Here is a 21,268-nt window from a genome sequence, read left to right on the forward strand (position 1 = left end):
GGTAACACAATTCTGTGTAGATCTATGGAGACTCGATGATTACTTTGTAATTAATAATTAAGGTGCTATTTTCAGACAGTTGCGCGAAACTTTTTCTCCGAAAATTTGTGAACCCAACCAGAGACCAGCTGACAGGTTTAATTTTTCTTTGCCCAAAAAGCTCCTGGTTTTTTTTTTTCTTTTTTCCTTTTTCTTTTTTTGTGAACAAGTTTTAAAACTAACTGCTGAGACCATTTTTTTTTTAATTTTAGAGAAAAATAAATAAATAACACAAAGTGATGTTACCCAAGCAAGGCCTTCTAATAAAGGAGTGGTCCCCTCACCCATCCCTCCCTACCTGTGCAAGTCCTGCTCACATCAGTTTCCTTCCATCCAATTAGGCGACCTGGGAGACCCAGCCAGTACCGCCCAGACGGACTTCGGAGTGGTGATGGGGTACCTCCAAGAAGCTTACAGGATGGAACCAGGGAAGGTTTTGGACACTCCACATCACTCAAAGTTCCATTGGCTCGATCCCTGCAGATTAGTGAAGAGCTACTGAGCAGAAACCAATTGTCAACAGCTGCCAGCCTTGGGCCATCTGGATTACAGAATCATGGACAACACTTAATATTATCCAGGGAAGCCTCTTGGGCAAAACCACATTATGAGTTCAACCTCAGCCGTATGAAGTTCAGGGGAAATGGTGCACTCAGCAACATCAGTGACCTTCCTTTTCTTGCAGAAAACTCTGCCTTTCCAAAAATGGCACTTCAAGCAAAACAAGATGGAAAAAAGGATGCGAGCCATGCATCTCCTGTAGATTTAAAGATACCACAAGTTCGAGGAATGGATCTTTCTTGGGAGTCTCGCACTGGTGATCAGTACAGCTATAGCTCTTTGGTAATGGGTTCACAAACGGAGAGCGCGCTTAGTAAAAAGTTAAGGGCTATTCTTCCAAAACAAAATAGAAAAAGCATGCTAGATGCTGGACCCGATTCTTGGGGCTCAGATGCTGAGCAGTCTACCTCTGGACAGCCATATCCCACATCGGATCAAGAAGGAGACCCTGGCTCCAAGCAGCCTCGGAAGAAAAGAGGGCGTTACAGACAGTACAACAGTGAGATACTGGAGGAAGCAATCTCAGTGGTTATGAGTGGAAAAATGAGTGTTTCCAAAGCTCAGAGTATTTATGGGATTCCCCACAGTACACTGGAGTACAAAGTAAAGGAGAGGCTGGGCACTTTGAAAAACCCTCCAAAGAAAAAGATGAAATTAATGAGGTCGGAGGGGCCAGATGTTTCTGTAAAGATTGAATTAGATCCCCAGGGAGAGGCAGCACAAAGTGCAAATGAATCAAAAAATGAGTAGAAATACTGTAGAGTGCCAATTACTGTACAAACTGGGTGAGCACTACTGCATTGTTCAGCTGTCATTGCTTGCACCTGGCTTCATTTACTGTGACACTTGTTTCTTTGCAGATTTTGCATTGACTTGTGTGTACAGAGGTGAAAGGTGCATTCTGAATGTTGCATATTTTAAAATTTTCATGTGCAGTATGGCTCGGGATATTGTTTGGCCTTTTGCATGTTTCTCTACAAAAGAGAATTGAGTTACCTCACAGAGAACAGATACATGGAAGTGGACTCCTTGCCTGTAGAGCCTGCATGCTTTTCTTTTTTTTTTTTTTCTTAAGTTACATTTGCCTTTATTTAAAAAAAAAAAAAAAGAAAAAAAAGCCCCCTTTTAGAAACCACCTCTGTCATACTGGGAGCTTTATCATTACAAATTGGAAAGCCATCTTATAAAATCATTCATGTTTCTCTTCTACAATTCAACTAATTGAAGGATTAAACTAAAGAAAAAATTCTAAGAACAATGAACCTTGGAATTTAAGAAATTTGGTTATTCAATGACACATAATTATTTAGGTCAATTTACGTTTTGTGATTTTCTTCTCACTATTAAATTTACTTAACAAATCAGCAGTCTATTTAGTGCTCACCCGGAGGGAAAGGAGGTGGAAAATGTGCACACACTACCTTCAGAAATGCTTTGGTTAATTACTTTGTAACACTACCTTTGCTGTAATTTTATTTGGGATTTTCTAAGGGTAGAATTTGGTCTCACCAACAAGTGAGGATATAGCCTTATCTCATGGAGGACAAGCTCCGTTCTTACTCAGGAGCAGTCAGGGTACATTACATAAAACAGTAGAGGATGCCTCATTTTAACAGACTTTCTTTGTATTCTTAAAACCTTTTACAGATTTGATCATGTGCTAACTAACGACCGGATGTCGTTGCAGCAACTAGTTTAAAGTATTCAAGATCTGTTTATTGGGAGAAGTCAGGAAAGAAGTGTGTTTAAGTAATTATAATATTGAAAAAGTGGTATCTAGATTTTACAGCCTCAGTAGTCTGCCCAAATACCCACATGAATGAAGGATCCATGTTTGTGGTGAGAAAAAAACACAACCCCGAGGTAACCTAATATGATTTAGGTTGCATTTTACATCTAATGATAATTCAATCAGAAATCAAGCTCAGTAGAATTTCTTTTTTAACCAACCCAGATACTAGTACAAGGGGGGTTGTTTTTTAGTTTTTATTTAATTCGTTGCTTTTGATTTCTTTCTTTCTTTCTTTTTTCTTTATTTTGGCATCCTGCGTAATATCCCTTTCTTAACCTTTTCTGATACCTAGCTGATTTTTGTGGTTGTTTAGCACACAGTTCAGGACTTTTCAGATAAGCACTCCTTAACATCTAAGCGTTTTTTGAGATGGGCTTTTCAAATTACAGTAACTAAATTTGGAATATTTATTTTCTAAAAATTTTTGCAAGAATAACTGACAAAGCCCATGAAATTTAATTTTGCATTGTAACCAAATTAAAATTACTGTTTGTGCAAAACAAAACCCATACCACATACACCTAATCTAATCTAATTTGCTGAGAAAAGTGGTCAGGCCCTTCTAAATGCTTAACCAAAAACAAAAAGGCATTGGAGTTTTTGTGTAAAATCAAACTTGGAGCATTAAATTGAGGCTGATGATTTCAGATGGATGCTAACAGTTTGAAGAGAAGTAGGTCCAGACATTCCCAAGGCATAAATTCTTGCCTGGCAACTTTGGAGCAGTTAATTAGGTTAAGGATAGTTTTCCCTCAGCAACGTCTGTGTTCAAAGGTTAGGCACACCATTGCTGTTATTAAAATACATGCACTGCTCATTCTTGACAGTAGCCTGGGCTTGGTTCTCCTTTCGGTTTGATTATTTTGTGTAGCAGTTTAATCCGTGGATGACTGAGCCTGTTTCCTCTTAGCTTTCTAGTCTTCTCAACAGAAAAAGCAGCTGGGGTTCAGAGCAGTATATGACTCTGCAATATTTTCTAGCCTAGCTAGAAGTTGCAATAAAAATATTTTGAAATATTTGGTTTTCATCTGCAGTTGAAGGAAGTTGTAGAAAGTTTGCTGAAAGCAAAGGGCTAAGCTTGTGAAGGAATGCCTCCTTTGTTCCACACTCAGTAATTTGTCACACACAATTAATTGCAGCCATGGTACCTTTTTGCATGATGTTTGGGGTATTCGGTAGCCCAAATTGCTGCAAAAAAGTCCTTTGAGCAATTAATTTGTGCTTGCTTTTATCCCCTCTCAGAAAGGCATCATTAAAGGCCCATTTAAAAATCTGGCCCTAAAAGTTCAACTTTTGTAGTTTTACTGTTCAGAGAGGTTTAATCCTGTGTGGTAGTCTATACAGTGATGTATGAGTTGAGTTATGTAAATTTTGTCATTGTAGTGTACATGGAGTGATCATTTTACTAACATAAATATTTTCTATGTGTGTTTCAGTGGATGACAATCGAGCAGCAGAAGAATGGTGTGCCTACCCTTTAATGCTGCAGTTTAAATAAGAGAACTTGTATTGTGTCATTTCAGATTGTAGGCTGAGAGTTGTAAATAGTGAAAATTTGAGTACTTCTATTATTTGTTTTGGTTAGAAAGTGAATTTAAAAACAAACCAAACTCTAAACTTTCTCAGATTAAAAGTCCTGAGACCTGAAGATTGTAATATTCATGTCTGTGAAGCTTTTAAACATTACACTTGAGATCAGTCATGACTTGATATTCAGGTAAATTTTCTTTTCCAAGAAGCTTTTGAATAAGCATATTTCCTCCAAAGGTCGGTCGGTCTCTCTCTCTCTCTCTTTTTTTTTTTTTTTTGAGTGTAGATTATTTTAAAGCACTAATTGCATTACATTGGTAACTGCAATATAAAATAGCCATTATTGTTTTGTGAAGCATGGTTGAAATTAGATAGTGGTCCCTTTTAAATTTCATGAGCCTCTCAGAAAAAAAAAATCTTTAAAAAAAAATACAGAAAGCTGCTGAATATTTCAAAAGATATATATTTTACCTTATTGTAGGTTTTGTAAAGTTAGTTTGTAATATTCAGGTGCACTTTTAATGTTAAATTTTGTGTTCAGAGTTCCATTATACCATGTATTTCTCGGAGGTGGCTCATCACATGGCTGGCTGTCAGTCTTGGTGCCGCAGCGATCTTTTAATATTTGATTTCTCTCTTAATTTGCCACTGTTCTGTATTGGCACTTTCAGTGTAGATATTCTAGTTTGGGGACGTCCTCGTAAGTGTGTAATAGAGATTGGTCTATTCGCATGCTTAATTTCTGCTAATCAGAGTTTTGCATGGCCCAAACAACAGTTGACCATTTTTATGGTATGGGAAGGTATAGTTCACAGCTGTCTTTGTCACAAAAGCCTTTTCTCCTCTCATTTTCCAGTAGGCAGATGATGGCATTACTCCAACTATATATTACTCAAATTAATGTTAGGAGATAATGTATTGAAAATCAGTTCTTGCGTTTTTATGAGAGAACATTGATATCATTGAATGGATAAGCAATGGCACTATAAAATCAAAAATACTAAATAATCCTGTGGAAGGATATCTAGTTAGTATTTTTACCATTAGCTTTCTCATTTCTCAGACAGTAGAGTCATGAAGCTTGACAATAATGTAGTGTACTATATTACTTTGTTCAGTAGGCTTTCCAGTGACTCTGAACTCTGTTTGTGATGAGCTATACACTTTTTTCTGTTCCCCAAATACCATGAAGGACAAGGTCTCTCTTTCAAGAAACATAATTTATATTTGTGTATAATACTTTTTAATATTAAGTTTGTTGTTACTCTGAAGTTTAGGTGTTGCTTGAGAAACCTTTGCTGCAGCAGATCACAAATATGAGTAAGGCTTTGTGTGATAATAGGGTCCTTATGTGAAGTTAATTACTGTTCAGTTCTGGTGAGCAAGCTCAACAAGTGTGAAGTGTGTATTAGCTTTATTTGGTACACTTTTACTTTACAATATTGAAGTGCTTTTAGAACTCTGGTTATCTTATAAAAACCATTACCTCAACCAATTGGCATTTTCATTCCCCAACATTTTACCTGAGCTATAATATGAGCTATATGGGATCAGATAGTGAAACAGTAAGGCACAATGAGAAGTTCAGTTCCCGAATTTCTGGAGAGAACTCTAAATTAGACTAAAAATGACTACCTGTAAAGGCCCATATCATAACTACCTTCTGTCGTTAGGCAGTACTTAGCAACCTTTGAGCTGCTAGTGAGTTATGTGTTCTCCCCCTGCCCAAGTAAGCACATGGTGCAAGGCCTGGTTCTAAGCCTTTGTGATTCTCTTAACATTTCATTGACCCATAATAGTGAAGCTTGTATTCAGTTAGTTATTTTTATAAAACATATTGAGTCAGCCCAATGTCAGAACCTGAAATTATTTTGAGTAGTTACAGCAGTTTTGAGAGTTTGGTGCCGTTTTCTTTAACAGCTATTGTACCTGTAGATTTAATTTTGAAACCACATATTTTTGCTTTTGTAATTACTCTTTCTTTAAATGCTAGAAGTTGTTTCTCTGCGAGCCACCCTTTTCTGAATATTCAGGTTGCTGTCATTGGTGATAGAATATGGCAATAGACTGAATTGCTCCACTTAATCTTTTATAGAAGACACTGAAAGTTATAGGTTAAATTTTGACCTTCGTGAGGGTATCAAAAATTGTTTTCCTTGTTACCTTTCCATTGTAATTAGGTCTTCATTCATACTACAGTCAGGCCAGTGTTACTAAAAATGCTAATGGCTTTAGCCAGACCGCCCATTTAGGATACTATTAAGGCATATAGGAGATTTTTTAAAAAGTCGATTGCTTTCAAACTCTACTGAAAAGGAAGAGGTATAATTCTGGTACAAGGAATGCAGACCTCCAGAGTCTTCTTCGCATTTTGGATTCATTCTATCCTTGAGACTTGTAGGATTTGTGAACATGGTGACTGAGGGGAAAATAGAGGAAATTCCTTGCATTTCCTCTGTCTGTTGTTCCCAGATAAACTCACAGTTGCCTTTTGAAGAAGCAGACATTAGCCCTGTAGCTGTGTGCCCTAAGTGTTGTGAAGGAGATCAGGGGAGGGGGTGAGAAGTAGAATGGGAAAGTATATAGACTTGTGAAGAGGCTAAAGATTCTGTACTAAGATACTAACAATGAGTCACAGGATAGATAACGTGGTGAAGTTGGGCCACCTTCATTTGATAGTCAGAAAAATCTTTTAGATCGTTTGAAAATGAGAATCAAGGCTAATTAATGTTGATTTGACAATAAAACATGAGTTAATTCTGTAACTATTTGGGGGGTAATTTTAAGGTTTCCAGTTCATTTAGAGCTGTATTGGTAAATGCTGAAAAACAAGCACTTTTAGTTAATCTTCGATTTATTGGATGTAGCAAATATTATAATCATAATATTTAATCTTTATAGTTTGAATATGGAAATGAACTCTTTACCCCATCTTGAACTGTCTTTGAACAGACTCGAGGTGATCTTTTCAACACTGGAAATGACCCTACACACATACCAAAAAAATCTAAAGCAGTAAGACGTATTTGAAGATCCATACCTCTTAGACTTTTTAGATTTGTCTTGGGAAAGAATTTATGAACCTATAACCAGTATTAGTGCAGTCTTGGGTTCCTTGTTCTGCATAATTGCACCCTTTCTCAGGTATGTCCTGAAAACATAAATTTTAAAATAATCTCTTTAGAGATTAGATTCTCAGTGGATAGTGTGTAAGGGGACTGGGGGAGGGGGGTGGGGGGTTGGACACAGGACACTGACACAGTAGAGCAGGGATTTTTAACATTCAACAGCCAAATAGAATTTCAATCTAGAATATTTTTACCCCCTCAGAATAAGTGAAACAACATCTATTATTTGGTAAATACCCAGTGCTACACTCCTAAAAGTCTTTTCTTTCATCCAGGTAACTTTTTTTTTCCTGCTTGGTGGAAGGGTATATAGTAAACTTTACTGTCACTAGGAAAGCACTTGTCCGAAATGTTTTAAAGTACTAGAAAAGGGATAATTCAGCACTTTTTCTGTTACAACACTAAAGTCTTAATTTATCTTCAGAGTCTTAGGTACTGTAAGTTTTTATTAGCGTGATTATTTAAAAATATAAAGCATAACTACATAATACGGGGTCAGATCACATTTATATAAATAATTCTTGTCTTATTAAAAAAAAAAAGACGACATTCTGTACCTTTACAAGCAATTCCAAATGATTGCCTCACTTTTCCCATTTCATTAAGCATTTCAGGCTTAAGAATTTGGAATTTGAGAGGAGATGAGGGGAAAATTCCCCAACATGAAAAATTGTGTCAGACCATTTTAGAAAAATCACTAGGAAAATGGGTAGGGATTCTCTCTCCCTTTAAGTCTTCAGGGAATGAGCAGTATTTAGAATCTTTGGCTGAAATTCAAGCCTTTTTACTGTGTAAATTTTTAATATTAATTCACTGACATGCTTTTTACATCAGAGGACTGAAAATGGATCTTAATGTTTTTAAGTTGTGGAAGGGTATATTTCTAAAATGAGGGGGGGATAATTAACTAGGTTAGTATACCAGCATTAGTAAGTTTAAGGAATTTTAGTATGTAATAGCAAAGTGTTTGATTAAAAGTCTAATCCTATATTGCTAGTCGAAATTAGTTACATTCTGATCTAGGAAAGATAATAGTCATTGGATATTGATATGCTGTGCTGTCAGAAAACCAGACTAAGATAGAAACCTTTATCTGACTCCCACATGTTGCTTGTTCTGATGGGATGTATACTTTACAGCAGCTTATTGCTGCTTTGAGAAGAAATGTATAAACTATACATTTGGAGTGTTTGCATATAATTCTTTATAACCTCCACTTTAAACTGTCAGACATTGGTATTTTATCAGTCCACACTGTTAAATAAAACTAATGTTCTTAGGAATCCAACTTGTACACACTGTTTAAAAACCCTCAGGGACAGTTTACACACTATTCTCACTCAATTCAGGTACTTTGATGCTATTCTTAAACCTAACAGTGACTTGTATTTTTCTGTTTTGCTTTTATTTCGACGTGCTGGTAGCACATCCTTGATGAATGTCAACTTAAAAAACTCAGTTCAGGTATCCAGGTATAACTCAGCCAAACAGATTTTAAAGCTGCATATAACTCTCCAGCACACGGTGCCTCACACTCTTATAGTGGCATTCTATATATTCAGTTATTACTACTGAGCAGATAATATGGGGGTTCCTGTTAACAGTGTATTTAAAACAATGTGCATAAATGTATAACCAGCACATGTCTCACGCACGCACGTGCACACACACACACACACATAAACACAGTTAAACTGTATATTTTTAAATGCCACTAGAAGCCAGCACAATTAAATGACATTCCTTGCTGCTTCTGTAAACTATAACAGACGCAGTTCCTCCTCGATGTGGCTCTTGCTTCTTCACCACACTACTACTAAATTCAAGCACTGGTCCTTGGGTGTCTGACCTCTACATTCTAGTTTATGCAATGTCTTTAGAGAATTCTGTGCACTGGCCACTGTGATGGAACCGTTGGGCCAGGAGTGCTCTGAGTTTATTAGTAGTGATTCTGCCAAAGTTGGTGTGGTAACATGAGTATGTAATGTCAAAAAATTAGCAGAGGTCTAGGTCTGCATATCTGCAGACAATTTTGTCAGTATATTTTGTAGCCTTGAAGTCCTCAGTGACAAGTTTCTAATGATGTGAAGTTCTAATTCCAGTGTTTTAGCCCTTTGCATCTTTAATGTTAAGACTTGTCTACTAGAGGTCTTTATTCTTTAAGACTCCTTTTGTTTTCTACAGTACTGTCTGTGGTTAACAAAATAGATTATTCCTCTGCTTTAATATTTGATATCTTACATCTAAAAGGAACTCTCCATATATAAAACCCATAGCCTTTGAAGATACAGAAAATGGCATCTTTCAGATTTCTAGAAGTTCAAGTGTCATGCAACAAAACAGGAACCCCCTTTACTCTTATGGACCTCATTTCAATATACTGTTTACAGTTTGACGGAATTGTATAATTTAATATTTCTCTTGTACTGTAGTTTATATTTATTTACAGATTTTTTTTTTTGTACTGTGTGATTTGAACTTTTTGTTCCTTGCTATGATCAATGTTTATGTAGTAGAGCACTTATGATCACAAATTAAGTTTTTTGGTTTGATTGCACTACATTAAATTTTTTAATGCAGTTCTGATTTTTGACTGGACTAAAATAAGCTGTGTCTTAATGTATGTGATGAGTACTTAAAACTTTAATCCATGTGGTCCCCTTTTTTTTGCATTGTATGTCAAAAGCGCTAGTTCTTTCGTGCATGTGTAAGATTTAATGGTTCCATTGTATTATTTGACCATGACATTTTGGAGAAACATTCCCAGCTGTAATGTTGTGTATGGTAGTTCTCACTGGATGCTAGACTTTTCAGAACCACTATTCTTCTAATAAATTTTGTTGTGAAAAGCTGTTTTAAAAGCTTGGTTTCTACTTCTTAAGAGTTTATTGCTTTAAAAAAAAAAAAAGTCCACAAAAGGGGTAAGATTTCGGTGTGTACTGTAAATGTATATGGTAATTGAAGTTGGTAATTTTTTATGGTAAATTCTTCCTAGATTATCTCTTAGATAGCTAGAAGTTGCTGCTTCAAAACTATGCTTCAGTAGTTGGGTGCTGCACTGCCTTTAACTCTGTGTCTTTACTAATTTGATACTCCCCTACCTCAGTTTTCTTCATTTGGATTATTCACTTTAAAAAGTTTTTTCAACAAAACAAGATACTGTTTATCTTGATGTTTTCATGAGACCTGCTTGCTGGACTTGGTTTTTCATAATTTTCTTACAGTAAAACTTTATGCCGGAATTGCTTGCTAAAAATAATGATTTACTAGGTTCTGTTTGCTCTTTTCTTGAGGCACAAGTGTGAAAGTAACATCATCAATCAGTTGAGGTTATTACGTTCTGATTTTTGGGAGGATGCTGGTATTTCTTTTTATCAGAGCCAATAAAGAATAGCATATATGTTGCTCAACGTTTATATTGTGGTTTTTAGAAACTAGGTGTATAAAGCAGTTCTGTATTATAAAGTGATTCCTGTTGTGAAGTGGTGAGGGGAACAACTGAATTACAGTGATAAAGATTAGAAATGGTTGAGAAAGCTTTTTCAAGCTTGTGATTGATCCATGTGTAATTCAGCATGTAGGTTGAATTGATTTCTGATAATTTCTAATGGCATTTTATATTGAAAATGATGCTATTGTTGGTAGTTGCTTTAGATTATCTTTTAGTATTTAAAAGAAATGGTTATTAAAGTATTATTTATGAGAAAGTGCACGTGTGTGAGTGCGATTGGGGGAGGGGTAGAGAGAGAGGGAGACCAAAGGATTTGAAGTGGGCTGTGCTGACAGCAGAAAGCCCGAGGCGGGCCTCAAACTCACAAACCATGAGATCATGCATGACCTGAGCTGAAGTCAGACACTCAACCGAAGGAGCCACCCAGGCATCCCTTAATGTTTATTTATTTTGAGAAGGAAAGCACACGTTAAGGGGAGGGGCAGAGAGAAAAGGAGAGAGAATCTGAAGCAGGCTTCATGCTGTCAGCACAGAGTCTGACTTGGGGCTCCATCCCACAAACCATGAGATCATGACCTGAACCAAAATCAAGAGTCAGGCGATAAACCTACTGAGCCACCCAAGCGCCCCTTAGTATAGTATTTCTGTCTTCTTTCTTTGGCTAATTCTGCCTTTTGGTCCGATGTTTATAAATTTGGCAATTTTGTTGGTTCTGTAGGCTTACTGATTGGGTTCATTTGTTCTCCTTACTCAGTTATGACACATGTTTATAGAACATTTTTCTGGAAACCTAATTATCACTTCTCTGTAAATTTTAAAGTTACAACTACTTGTTTCTTGGCATTATCCATTCCAAACGGGTGGCCAGATCAATATAGTTAGGATTATAATCTAGCATCTCATAAGTAAATTTATTTTAGTGATTCTGTCTTCAAATTGATATTTGGCTCTCCAATTATATTTTTAGAAAGGACTTATTACTTCTAACCCAGAAATTTCTTTTCTGGTTCTGTTGATACTTTGTTAAGACACAGAGTCACTGAATTAATTTCAAGGTGTAGGAATCTGGGAGATTGCATAAGGGAAATGAAGTGGAAAAAATGGAAAATGGTACAGCTTTCTGCCATTTCCTGACTTGTGTAGGTGTTATTTTTTCCATTAGAACTGTCCTTTTCTGTCACCAGAGATTTGTAGTGAAATGTAAAAACATGTAACTAAGTCATATGGTGCTAGACTTCGTCGCTGAAATGACTGAAAAATCTTTTTTTTTTTAATAGAAAACATTTATTAAGTAACATGATAGATAACTTCTTGTATTCTGAGTGTACCCTTTATCATTATTTGTTTCTAGTGGCAAGTATTTAGCACAGAATTTTATTCCTATTCAACTTAAAAGTGATTGGACTTTTGCTGTTTGGGGAGGAAATGGTAATGTATCAAACTGCATTTACAACTGGAGTAAAAAGACTTTATTTCAGAGTTTGGTGGAAAAGAAATGTTCTCAAAAGAAAACATTGTTTTGAAAGGTTGATCAGTGTTTGTAGTTAATAGTTTAAGCCATGATTTGGTTAGAGCTCAATTTAGAAAGTAAGAACCTGGGGAATAAGTGAAAATATATAAAAATTCATAAGTATTAAATTTTGAGTCTGGAGCTTTTTGTAGGCGTGTGAAAATACTTTACTATGGTTTGTTGACTAGTAGTTGTGAGATGTTAATTGTGCTCTTGCCAACCTTATTTGGTCAGCAGTATGAAATGATCAGGGATTATTTGGTACGTTAAATTCCTGTTAACTTGGTATTCTAGAAGGATCACTCATGTTTTCATGCGTAGAGTCTGAGTGGTAGCCTGAATGCTGTTTTGGCCTCATTTCAACTCTTAAGTCTATTAAAAATGCAATCTTCTTTTAAATGTGAGATAAATACACTGATTATATCTGTTCTAACATTGGGAAATACAATAGCAACCCTTATTGAAGACTAAGGTAAAAACCTTAGGTCTCCCCTTTGCATTGTAGCATTTTCCAAAGGAAAAGCAAATAGATCTGGATCTCATTTTAGATGCTTTTTATTTAAGACAAGTCTGTTTTTTCAAGTTTTTATTATGAACTGTATGAGTGTGGTGATACTTTTGTAAATACTATAAGGTATGTTAATTTTATGGTATTTATAATTATAATCTACTTCTGTTGTGTACAGTCTAGTTCTGTCTTGAATATTGGAGCACAAAGAGTCTTGGGGTTCATTGGATATAATCAGTCTCAATTAGAATCTGTCTTTTAAGAATGCAGATGCCTGGGTTCTACACCAGATTCACTGAATCTGTTTGTAAGAGCGAGGCCTGAACATGTTCTGTATTTTCAAAGTGTTAGTGAAGGTTTTTGGTTTGGGTTTTTTCTTTTTGTATTTTTATCTATTTTATTTTATTTTATTTTATTTTATTTTATTTTATTTTATTTTATTTTATTTTATTTTATTTTATTTTATTTTAATTTTATTTTTTTATTTAAAGTTTATTTACTTGTTAGAGAGAGAGTACGAGAGCAAGTTGGGGGGAAGGAGAGAGAGAATCCCAAGCAGGCTCAGCACTGTCAGTGCAGAGCCTGATGCAGGGCTCAAACTCACAAACTGTGAGATCATGACCTGAGCCAAGATCGGACACCCAATCGACTGAGCCACCCAGGCACCCTTCTTTTTGTATTTTTAAATTTTATTTATTCAGTAGATCTTTTTCTAACCATGGCAGAGACACATAACAAAATTTGCCATCTTAAGCATTTTAAGTATACAGTTTAGTGTTAAGTATATTCCTACTGTTGTGACCATATGAAGTTTTGATTGACCCACGGATTAAATACTATGATTCATCCCATTCTAGTCTTTCATTTTTTCTTTTAATGAAAAACATGGAATGTGGGGAGTTCAAGGGATCTGTCCTCCTCACATAATGAGTTGCCTCTAATAACTCATGACTCCAAACCATTACACTGATGTGTGTGCCACTTTGGCACTCTTTACTCAACCTCAGAATGTGAACGAGAGCTTTTATCTGCTGATCTTTTTCTTTTAGATTCACTTTTAATTAAATCTCAAGTATTAATTCAGTTTCACTCTTGAGACTCACATTACTTTTTTAGAAAGAGAACTAAATCTATATTATGAAATTACCAGTTAAGAGATTACATTAGAAACTTATAAATTCATTGTTAAATAGAAGCATTGTTGATTTGGTGCCAGAGGAGGTGAATCTTGAAGAGTAGGTAAGGCCTAAAGAGGACAGGAGAGAATCTCCCAAGAGACAGAATTTGATGGGCCTAGTTTAAAGTGCCATCACTTCTCATTTTTCAGATGTGATCTTGAATAAGTTACTGAGACTTTCTGAGCTTCAGTTTTCTTATCTGTAAAAGGAAGCTTGTACTACCCACCTGCCTCAGAGATTTGCTGTGAGACTCACATGAGATTCTGTATGTTAAATACTTGGTACTTTGCCGGGCTCTTTGCAGATAGTGAGGGGCAAGGAAAGTGAGAAAGTCCTATTGAAATTTGTAGAGGAAGCCATTTGTGTTGATTAGAACTTTGAAAGAGGCAGATAAGTCTGTAGTAGACAGGGACACTGGGCAGCCAGTCTTATTTTAGCTCTAGTCAAATACATAAAATCTTGGAACTATGATTAAAACCTGGAATGCTGATTTTCTGCATTTCTTGGTGCTGTTCCAGGGGAATATTGTCAAACTATTAGTCATTCTTTGTTTCTTTTCAAAGACTAGAATAAAAGTTGTTAGAAAGTAGATGCTTAAGATTAAAAATTACAAAGCTGTGTAGAATATATCTGCATTTCCATCACTGAGTTTTTTGTAGAGTCAAGCTTGAAATTTTACATGCTTCGAATAACAAAATGTAAAGAGCTAAGTGTGGGAGTGTGAGGATGGGTGTGTACGTATGTGTTTAATCATCAAACTTTTCGCTTTCCAGTGAAAGAATTTGGGGAATCTTCTGTCAAAGATTTAGTGATTTTTAGTTACACTCTTCTCAAACTGGAGTTCTGAGCATTTCAAACATATAAATCAGATCATAGCTAGTACAGTTTAGACATGTTCATTCCAGCAAACATTAAATCGACTAGAAACATTTTTGCCAGGAAAACTTGGCAATGTAGCTCTAACTAGGTAAAGATGGATTAAGAAAATAACCAGGATAGCAGATTCTTGTGAGGTGCTGGGAATTGGTGAGTCTGTGTAGACCAGTTTTTCAAACTGAATCAACAGATTGTGATTGTTAGTCGGTTTTAAGATCAGTTTAGTGGGTCCTAACCAACATTTAAAAAAGAAATACAAAGAAAAGGAGAGCGCATAGCATATACTAAAGGGTAAATACTGTTTCATTGAAATGTATGCCATACATATGAAAACTGGGATAAGTAGACTGTGTCATTTTGTAAAGTATATCTGTTTCTGGTTTGCAGTCAAAACTCCAGTGGCTTTGAAGGCCATTATGTAAACCATACCCTTTCATCCTGGTTATTCTGGTACCTTGGAGAGCATACTAGCAACCTCCTGTGTTAGGAGGCTTACAGTTAGGAGCCGACACCTTTTACTGTCTGACCTTCAAAATTCCCTTCTTCCTTTCCCTGCCTTGTTGATTTGAGCTCATTTTCTTCTTTTTTGCTATGCTGATTTCAGTTCCCTTGAAAAATGTCTTGGGAAAATTATTTTTATTACATAGGAATTTATTTCGTTATTCATTGCTTACTTATGCCTGAAATCATCTGAGTTCCGTGTTTTAGGCAGAGAATCTACTGAATTAAAAGGACCTAGGTCCTGCCTCCAGAGAATGTTCACAAACCAGTGGAGGAGACAGCCATGTCAACCATTATGTTACCGTGCGACATAAGTGCTATTTAATAAAAAAAATAAAAACCGTGAGAGCAGAGTAAGAAATGCCTAACATGGCCCCCAGGAGAAAGTGTCAGGAAGCATGGAATAGGAGCAGTGGGAAGTTGACAGAATTTTATGTAAAAAAAAAAAAAAAAAAAAAAAATCAGGTTGGATTTGGACTTTAAGAAGATGGCAGTTCTGGATAATGGGAAGCAAACTAAAATGAGAAACTAGTGGCAGGGAGCATAGAATTATACTGTTCTTCAAGGAAAGATGAGTCAGGGTAGTTGAACTGGGTAGTGTATTGGAAGCAAGAGAAATGACGTGACCTGAGGGTAAGGAGTGAGGTGTGTGTGTGTACAGTTAGTTACATTTTGTCTTCAATATTCCTGAGTGAAACCTTGAATATACAGATGATTCTGCTTAGTTCATCCCACTCCAGCACATCTCCATCAGTATACTCGAGTTTCCAGAGAGGTGAAGTGTTCGAGAATGATGAAGGAGTGAATTCCAAGAGCACTCCAGAATGGTAGCTCTAAAAATGCTTGTTTATCTCTATATGTTAAATTTTAAAATTACAAACCTCCTCTAACATTCATGAGGTGAACAAGTGATAAATGGCATTAAATTTTGTATAAGGTACCCTAGGAATCCTTTTTTAAGGTTTTACATTTTACAAAGTGATCTAGAGTCTTTAGATGATTAGCTACTACCTAGGAATGCTATCCTTGTGTCAATTTTAAGTGATTTATTATATGACAGCAAAAGTAGAACTTTTCCACTTTTAAGGCTTATCCCATAGATTTGTATGGTTTCAAGAATAGAGATTTAAGAACCTCAAAGGAACATGAGAAAAGTTAGGATATAGAAGATTCCCTAGCAATCATGAAAAGCTTGGGATACTATCAAATATCTACTGCGTATTGAGCAAATATAATCTGCTAGTCTCCCTCTTCCTTTCACCCCCAAAGAAACTAAGAATATTTGTCAAAAACATATCACTTTATTTCTGGAGAGGAAAGAACATTGTGTTGCTGGGATCTGTCATGTGAACTGTTAAATGTCCTCTTGTTTGTTTTCATTTGTGTCAGCTCCCCACGCCTCCTTTAGACCCCCCCCTGTGTGTACACACTGCCTTGAAGGTGGTGGTGTGGGTTTTGGGTTTACAGTTATTGTTGCTATTTTTACAAAAGAAATATATTCCCGTTGTAACGGGAACCTTGTCTGGATGCCAGGGGAGCCATGTACAGTCTTTGGCCTTACTGGGCCTTGACAGATGTTTTTTTCCCCTCAACTCTCTTTAAAAGAGCCCCATGATACCGTGCATTTTCTCTCAGGTGGGGAATGAGTACCTTTTTCTGTTTAAGCAGTGCTATTTTTCCAGTCCATCATTGTCCTGCTCATTTAAATTGGGAATGAAAAGGCAATTTCACCAAAGAACAACATAGATTTTAATCCTTTACCTGACTAAAAAAACAAAAAGAGAAATAGGCCTGTCTACTAGCTTGTCATGAGCTCTCATGTAATCCTGACCTTTTAAAATGTCAGTTATGCTTTTACGATCCAGATCTCTTTTCAGTCTGGCTTTACTAACTCAGGCTGGTGACACACTTTTTTTCATTTCGAAGCAGCCCAAGGCAGAGGTCTATCCTTTTCATCTATTATTATATTATTTGTTAAAGTCTATTTCAAAGTGTTTTCTAAGAATTCTTAGTTATAGTTCTCATTATATTAATAATTTAGGTTTGTGCTCTCACCAAACCAGTATTTAGTTATATCACTTAGGGATATTTCTTCCCTCACTTCCAGGAACTGTTATTTTTTAATCTATACCGTCCAGTCCAGAATCCCATGTCTTTCACTGCTTATGAACCCTCCCTCCTTTTCTTTAAAATTAACACCCAAATGTATTTGGTCTTACATGCATAGTCTTACCTGAGGTGATAGAAACAAAAATCAATTTGGTGGGAACAAAAACTTTATCAGACGTAATTAGTTTGACAGAAGTGTCTGAACTCACTACATTCCTAGAGAGGAGATGAAGGCATTGGACTGTATGTGGTGCTTAATGACCCTTTGCTCTGACTTCTATTCACCAAGTAACTTTCTGATTACATTTTGGCTTCCTGGGTACATTTTCCCATAGTAAAATGGGTGAAGATATGTTAAATAGGGATTTTCTTGATAATTATATTTTTATTTTAATTTAAGAAATTTGACAGTCTGGTTAAATTGAAAAGAAATAGAAGATACAAGCCCTAAAAGGCTTATCTAATATTTAGATCTACTCTGAATAATAGCCCTCTATGAGAGATACTAAGCCCAGAGATACAGAAAAGCTAGCAAACTGTGACTTTATCCTCAGTAAGCACCCCTGAAGCACCTCTCCTTCCCCCCATTTAGAGCATTCATAATTTTTTAAACCTTTGTTCTGCTCTGCTTCTAGTAAACTTGGTTAGGAACATAATAACCTTAGCTGTTACAGAGGGATTGCATGTCTTTTGTTTCAGATCAGTAGTTCTTAACTGTTTTCCACTTCACACCTGAACAAGATGCCACGCTGCCATCAGCGGTAGCTCTGGTTTTGAAAGCACAGGTGCGCGCGCGCGCACACACACACACACACACACACACACACATCCCTAAACCCCTCCTCCTCCATGGTTCTGATCTCTGAGGAGTGATCATTCTCCTTAACCTCAATTTTGAGAATTGCCTTTTCTATCTAAATCCATCTAAATTCTATTTCAGAGAATTTGGATGTCAGCTACATGGAAATCAGGTATTAAACTGCCTGATTTTAAGAGGTCACTTCCTCTTCTGTCATCTTCTGAACTTTATTTCTCAGCGTTTCTTTGTCACTTTGGTCTACTCTGCCCTTTTATGGTTTCTCCTAGTCCAGTTCTGTGGAAGGAAAACTTGGTTGTTCAGTAGTTTAGATGTTCAACTGTACTGTACATGGCTTTTAGAAAATTTGTATACCCCATGCTGCCCCTTCTCTACTCCACACACACATATACACATAAAATTTGTCATAGTCCTTGGAATATTCTTGTATCCAAGTATGGAAGATACACGTATTGAGCAAATATAATCTGCTAGCCAGGGATTGATGCATTCCCAGTGCAGAGCAAGGACTTGGCAGTAGACTTATCCAGGCCCTTAAATATACTTATGTTTTCTGTGCTCAAAGGACCAGAGATAAGGAATTAGAGAACATAATTTTAGATTATTGTCTAGCAAAAAAATACAGTTCTTAGCCTTGAAGGGAACTCAGGGTGCATTTTTATGTGTTCTTGTATTTAAGTAGAAGAATCAAGCCAAATAAAAGTATATCTCTTTAACTGTTTGGTCTACTCTGTCAAGTGTTGTCTCTAATTTTCTTCCCCCTCTGTTTTCCTGGGATTACCTTTTTCTGCTAAGATCAGCTCTCACCCAGACATCATTCAGTGTCTTTATTGCTCTTTTTAGTCAAGAAGAATGTATTTTGGTCATCATTGATAATTGCATTTGCTATCGAGTTTTATTGGTAGTTAGCGGATACTGGAGAGACTACCTGAATCCATCAATCTCAAATTCTTCTAAAATTTCTTCTTAAAATTGTCGGTTCAGCTGTCTGCCACATCTCCTCTATTTGTTCTTTTACTCTAAAATAACATAAGCATTGACGACCCACCATTTACATTAACCACAGGAATGCTTTTCTTTGAGAATTTAAGTATTGTAGTATTGACAAAGTAGGCGAGTTCAACTGTGTCTAACCTCTGATCTAGAAAAACATCATTGAGTAAATCATTACAGATAGGGTTGTGAAACAACACATCACTCTTAAACTGTGCCTTCCAAAGTTTTTATGAATATTATCTTATCCTTTTACCACACCCTTAAGAATTAGGCATTGAGCAGAGGATAGAAAGACAAAGTGGTCAAGGTCATGCAGGCTATTTCTCTCCCAGGAGAGAAACTCAGGACTAATCCAGGGAGTTGGAAGTCAAGTTTCTCTCTTCTACAGCCCTTCCTTCCTTTTACTAGTCCCTGGGATCTTACTACTCTTTAGTGGAGGTGAGGTATTTCTGATTGATAAATAATTTACTTAACTGTTACAGAGTTCTGTTAGTGAGCAGAAGAGACATGAAATCAAACAAGTGATTTTGAAATCTGTGATGGATTATTCTTCTTCTAAAGATCTTACATAGTCAGATGTGAAGGACATACCGTGATACTGACCGTAATCACTGAACTAAAACATAGTGCTTTCCCTTCAGTCGAGTTGAGTGAAAGTGCTGCAGGACAGAAGCTTGCCCCTCTCTGGTTTACCTCCTTACTGCCTGAGAGTATTCTGAATCAAGGCAAATGCATATTTAGGCTCTGTCAAATGCCTAACACTGTAGGAAAAAATGGAATGACTTGGAAGCAAAGGTAAAGACTAGCTGTTTAAAACTCAGGCAAAACTAGCCAGTTTTTAAAAACACCTATTTTTTGTTTGTTTTGTTTTGTTAGAAAACATGAAAAATTGTGATAGAATTAAAAACTTCAGGAAGTTGAGGTTAATTTAAAATTTTTTAAATCCTCTGAAATTAAAATTCATCTACACTTAGATCTTATTGAGAAAATTTCTAGAGGAAAACAAGGTAAGAACCTTGATAATTTAGGGGCGCAGTCAAAAGTGGTTTTATTACTATAGTTATAAAGTTAGTTATTATAACAGGGCCATTTAATGACACTTGGGCAAAGGTTAGTATTAATGTGAAGGTTGTCAGATCCAAGTGAAGCTGTTGGTCCACTTGCCTTCCAGACATCTCAGATTCAGAATCCTTTAACACCTCACCTCAAGTGTGTACAAAACAGAACTCATCAGACACATACATACCCCAACAGTCACCAGCCCCCAGCTTCATTGCCTGTGTTCCTATCTCACTAAATGATGCTGCCTGAGACTAAAACCCAGGAAGCATCCTTGATGCTCTCTCTCCTTTTTTGCTAAGAGAAAACAGAAGAGTGTAAAATGTGATCCCTGCCTAGTTGCTTACATCTCAAGTAGCCCAAGTAGCTTACATCTGCTTGGAAAGCTAAGACAAAGTCAAGTCAGTAAAGGATACAAATTATAAATACACATGATTTCTTATGATTGCCAATGTATTTACAAACCACTGTGGCTTGGGGTTCAGGAAAAGATACAGTCACTCCAAGTGGAAATGGTTTTGAAATGGCCCAGGATGTAACTGATAAAGAGCACCCTATTGCTTGCTCTGATGACCTGTGGTTCATCAGTACATTCTCTCTCATCCTGTCTTTTTACCAGGAAACATACACAAATGACCCTTTGTTGATATCTCTTTCTTTTAAGCAAAGCTGCCATTTGCGATTTTAATCTTTTCATCTCCTGAGCTTCCCACCAGTAATCGCTGTAAGCGCCTCTTAAAGTTGCTATATAGCTTGTGACCGCCTCTCCGATGCTGTTCTTCAGCACCCTGGTGCTCTGTTGGTGTTCTGGGTTAGAGTTCAGTAGGTACTGATAACGTTTCTGCAGTATGCCTTAGGTTTGAAGGCGCCTTCCCCTTGCCATGGTGCTGTGAAATAGATACCTGCCTACCTACCTACCTACCTACCTACCTACCTACCTGTAGTTATTTGTTCTGTCTTTGGGGACTAAACAAGCCATATTGCCACAGCCATCGTTTCAGGGCTGATTTCATGGCCCTTTGGAAGACTTGTTTACGTTAGTTGAGGTTAACTAAAATATTGAAGTACTACTATTGAAACATGGGATAGCAGCAGATCCAAGTCTCACAACCATAAAAGAGGTTAGATCTCACCTGTGGATGAATTATTACTCAGTTTTTTATTCTGTGTGGGCATCACTTTAGAAAAAAATTGCTTTCTCAGTTTCCTTCAG

The 21,268-nt window shown here is 36.5% G+C and overlaps 1 protein-coding gene across 9 annotated transcripts in view; it reads left to right on the forward strand.

The window, feature by feature from the left end:
* LCOR (ligand dependent nuclear receptor corepressor) overlaps positions 1–21,268 on the forward strand; it is a 137,297-nt gene that overhangs the window by 101,726 nt on the left and 14,303 nt on the right. Inside the window, exon 6 of one of the 9 annotated variants that reach the window (XM_027062740.2) lies at positions 381–9,911. The exons of the other annotated variants lie outside the window; for them this stretch is intronic. Coding sequence (XP_026918541.2) covers positions 381–1,350 — 970 coding nt within the window. The 3' untranslated portion in view covers positions 1,351–9,911. Of the gene's footprint in view, positions 1–380; positions 9,912–21,268 lie in introns of those variants that run through there. 9 annotated transcript variants of the gene reach the window in all.

This window comes from Acinonyx jubatus, chromosome D2, assembly GCF_027475565.1.
Source record: "Acinonyx jubatus isolate Ajub_Pintada_27869175 chromosome D2, VMU_Ajub_asm_v1.0, whole genome shotgun sequence".
In the NCBI taxonomy this organism is placed as follows: Eukaryota; Metazoa; Chordata; class Mammalia; order Carnivora; family Felidae; genus Acinonyx; species Acinonyx jubatus.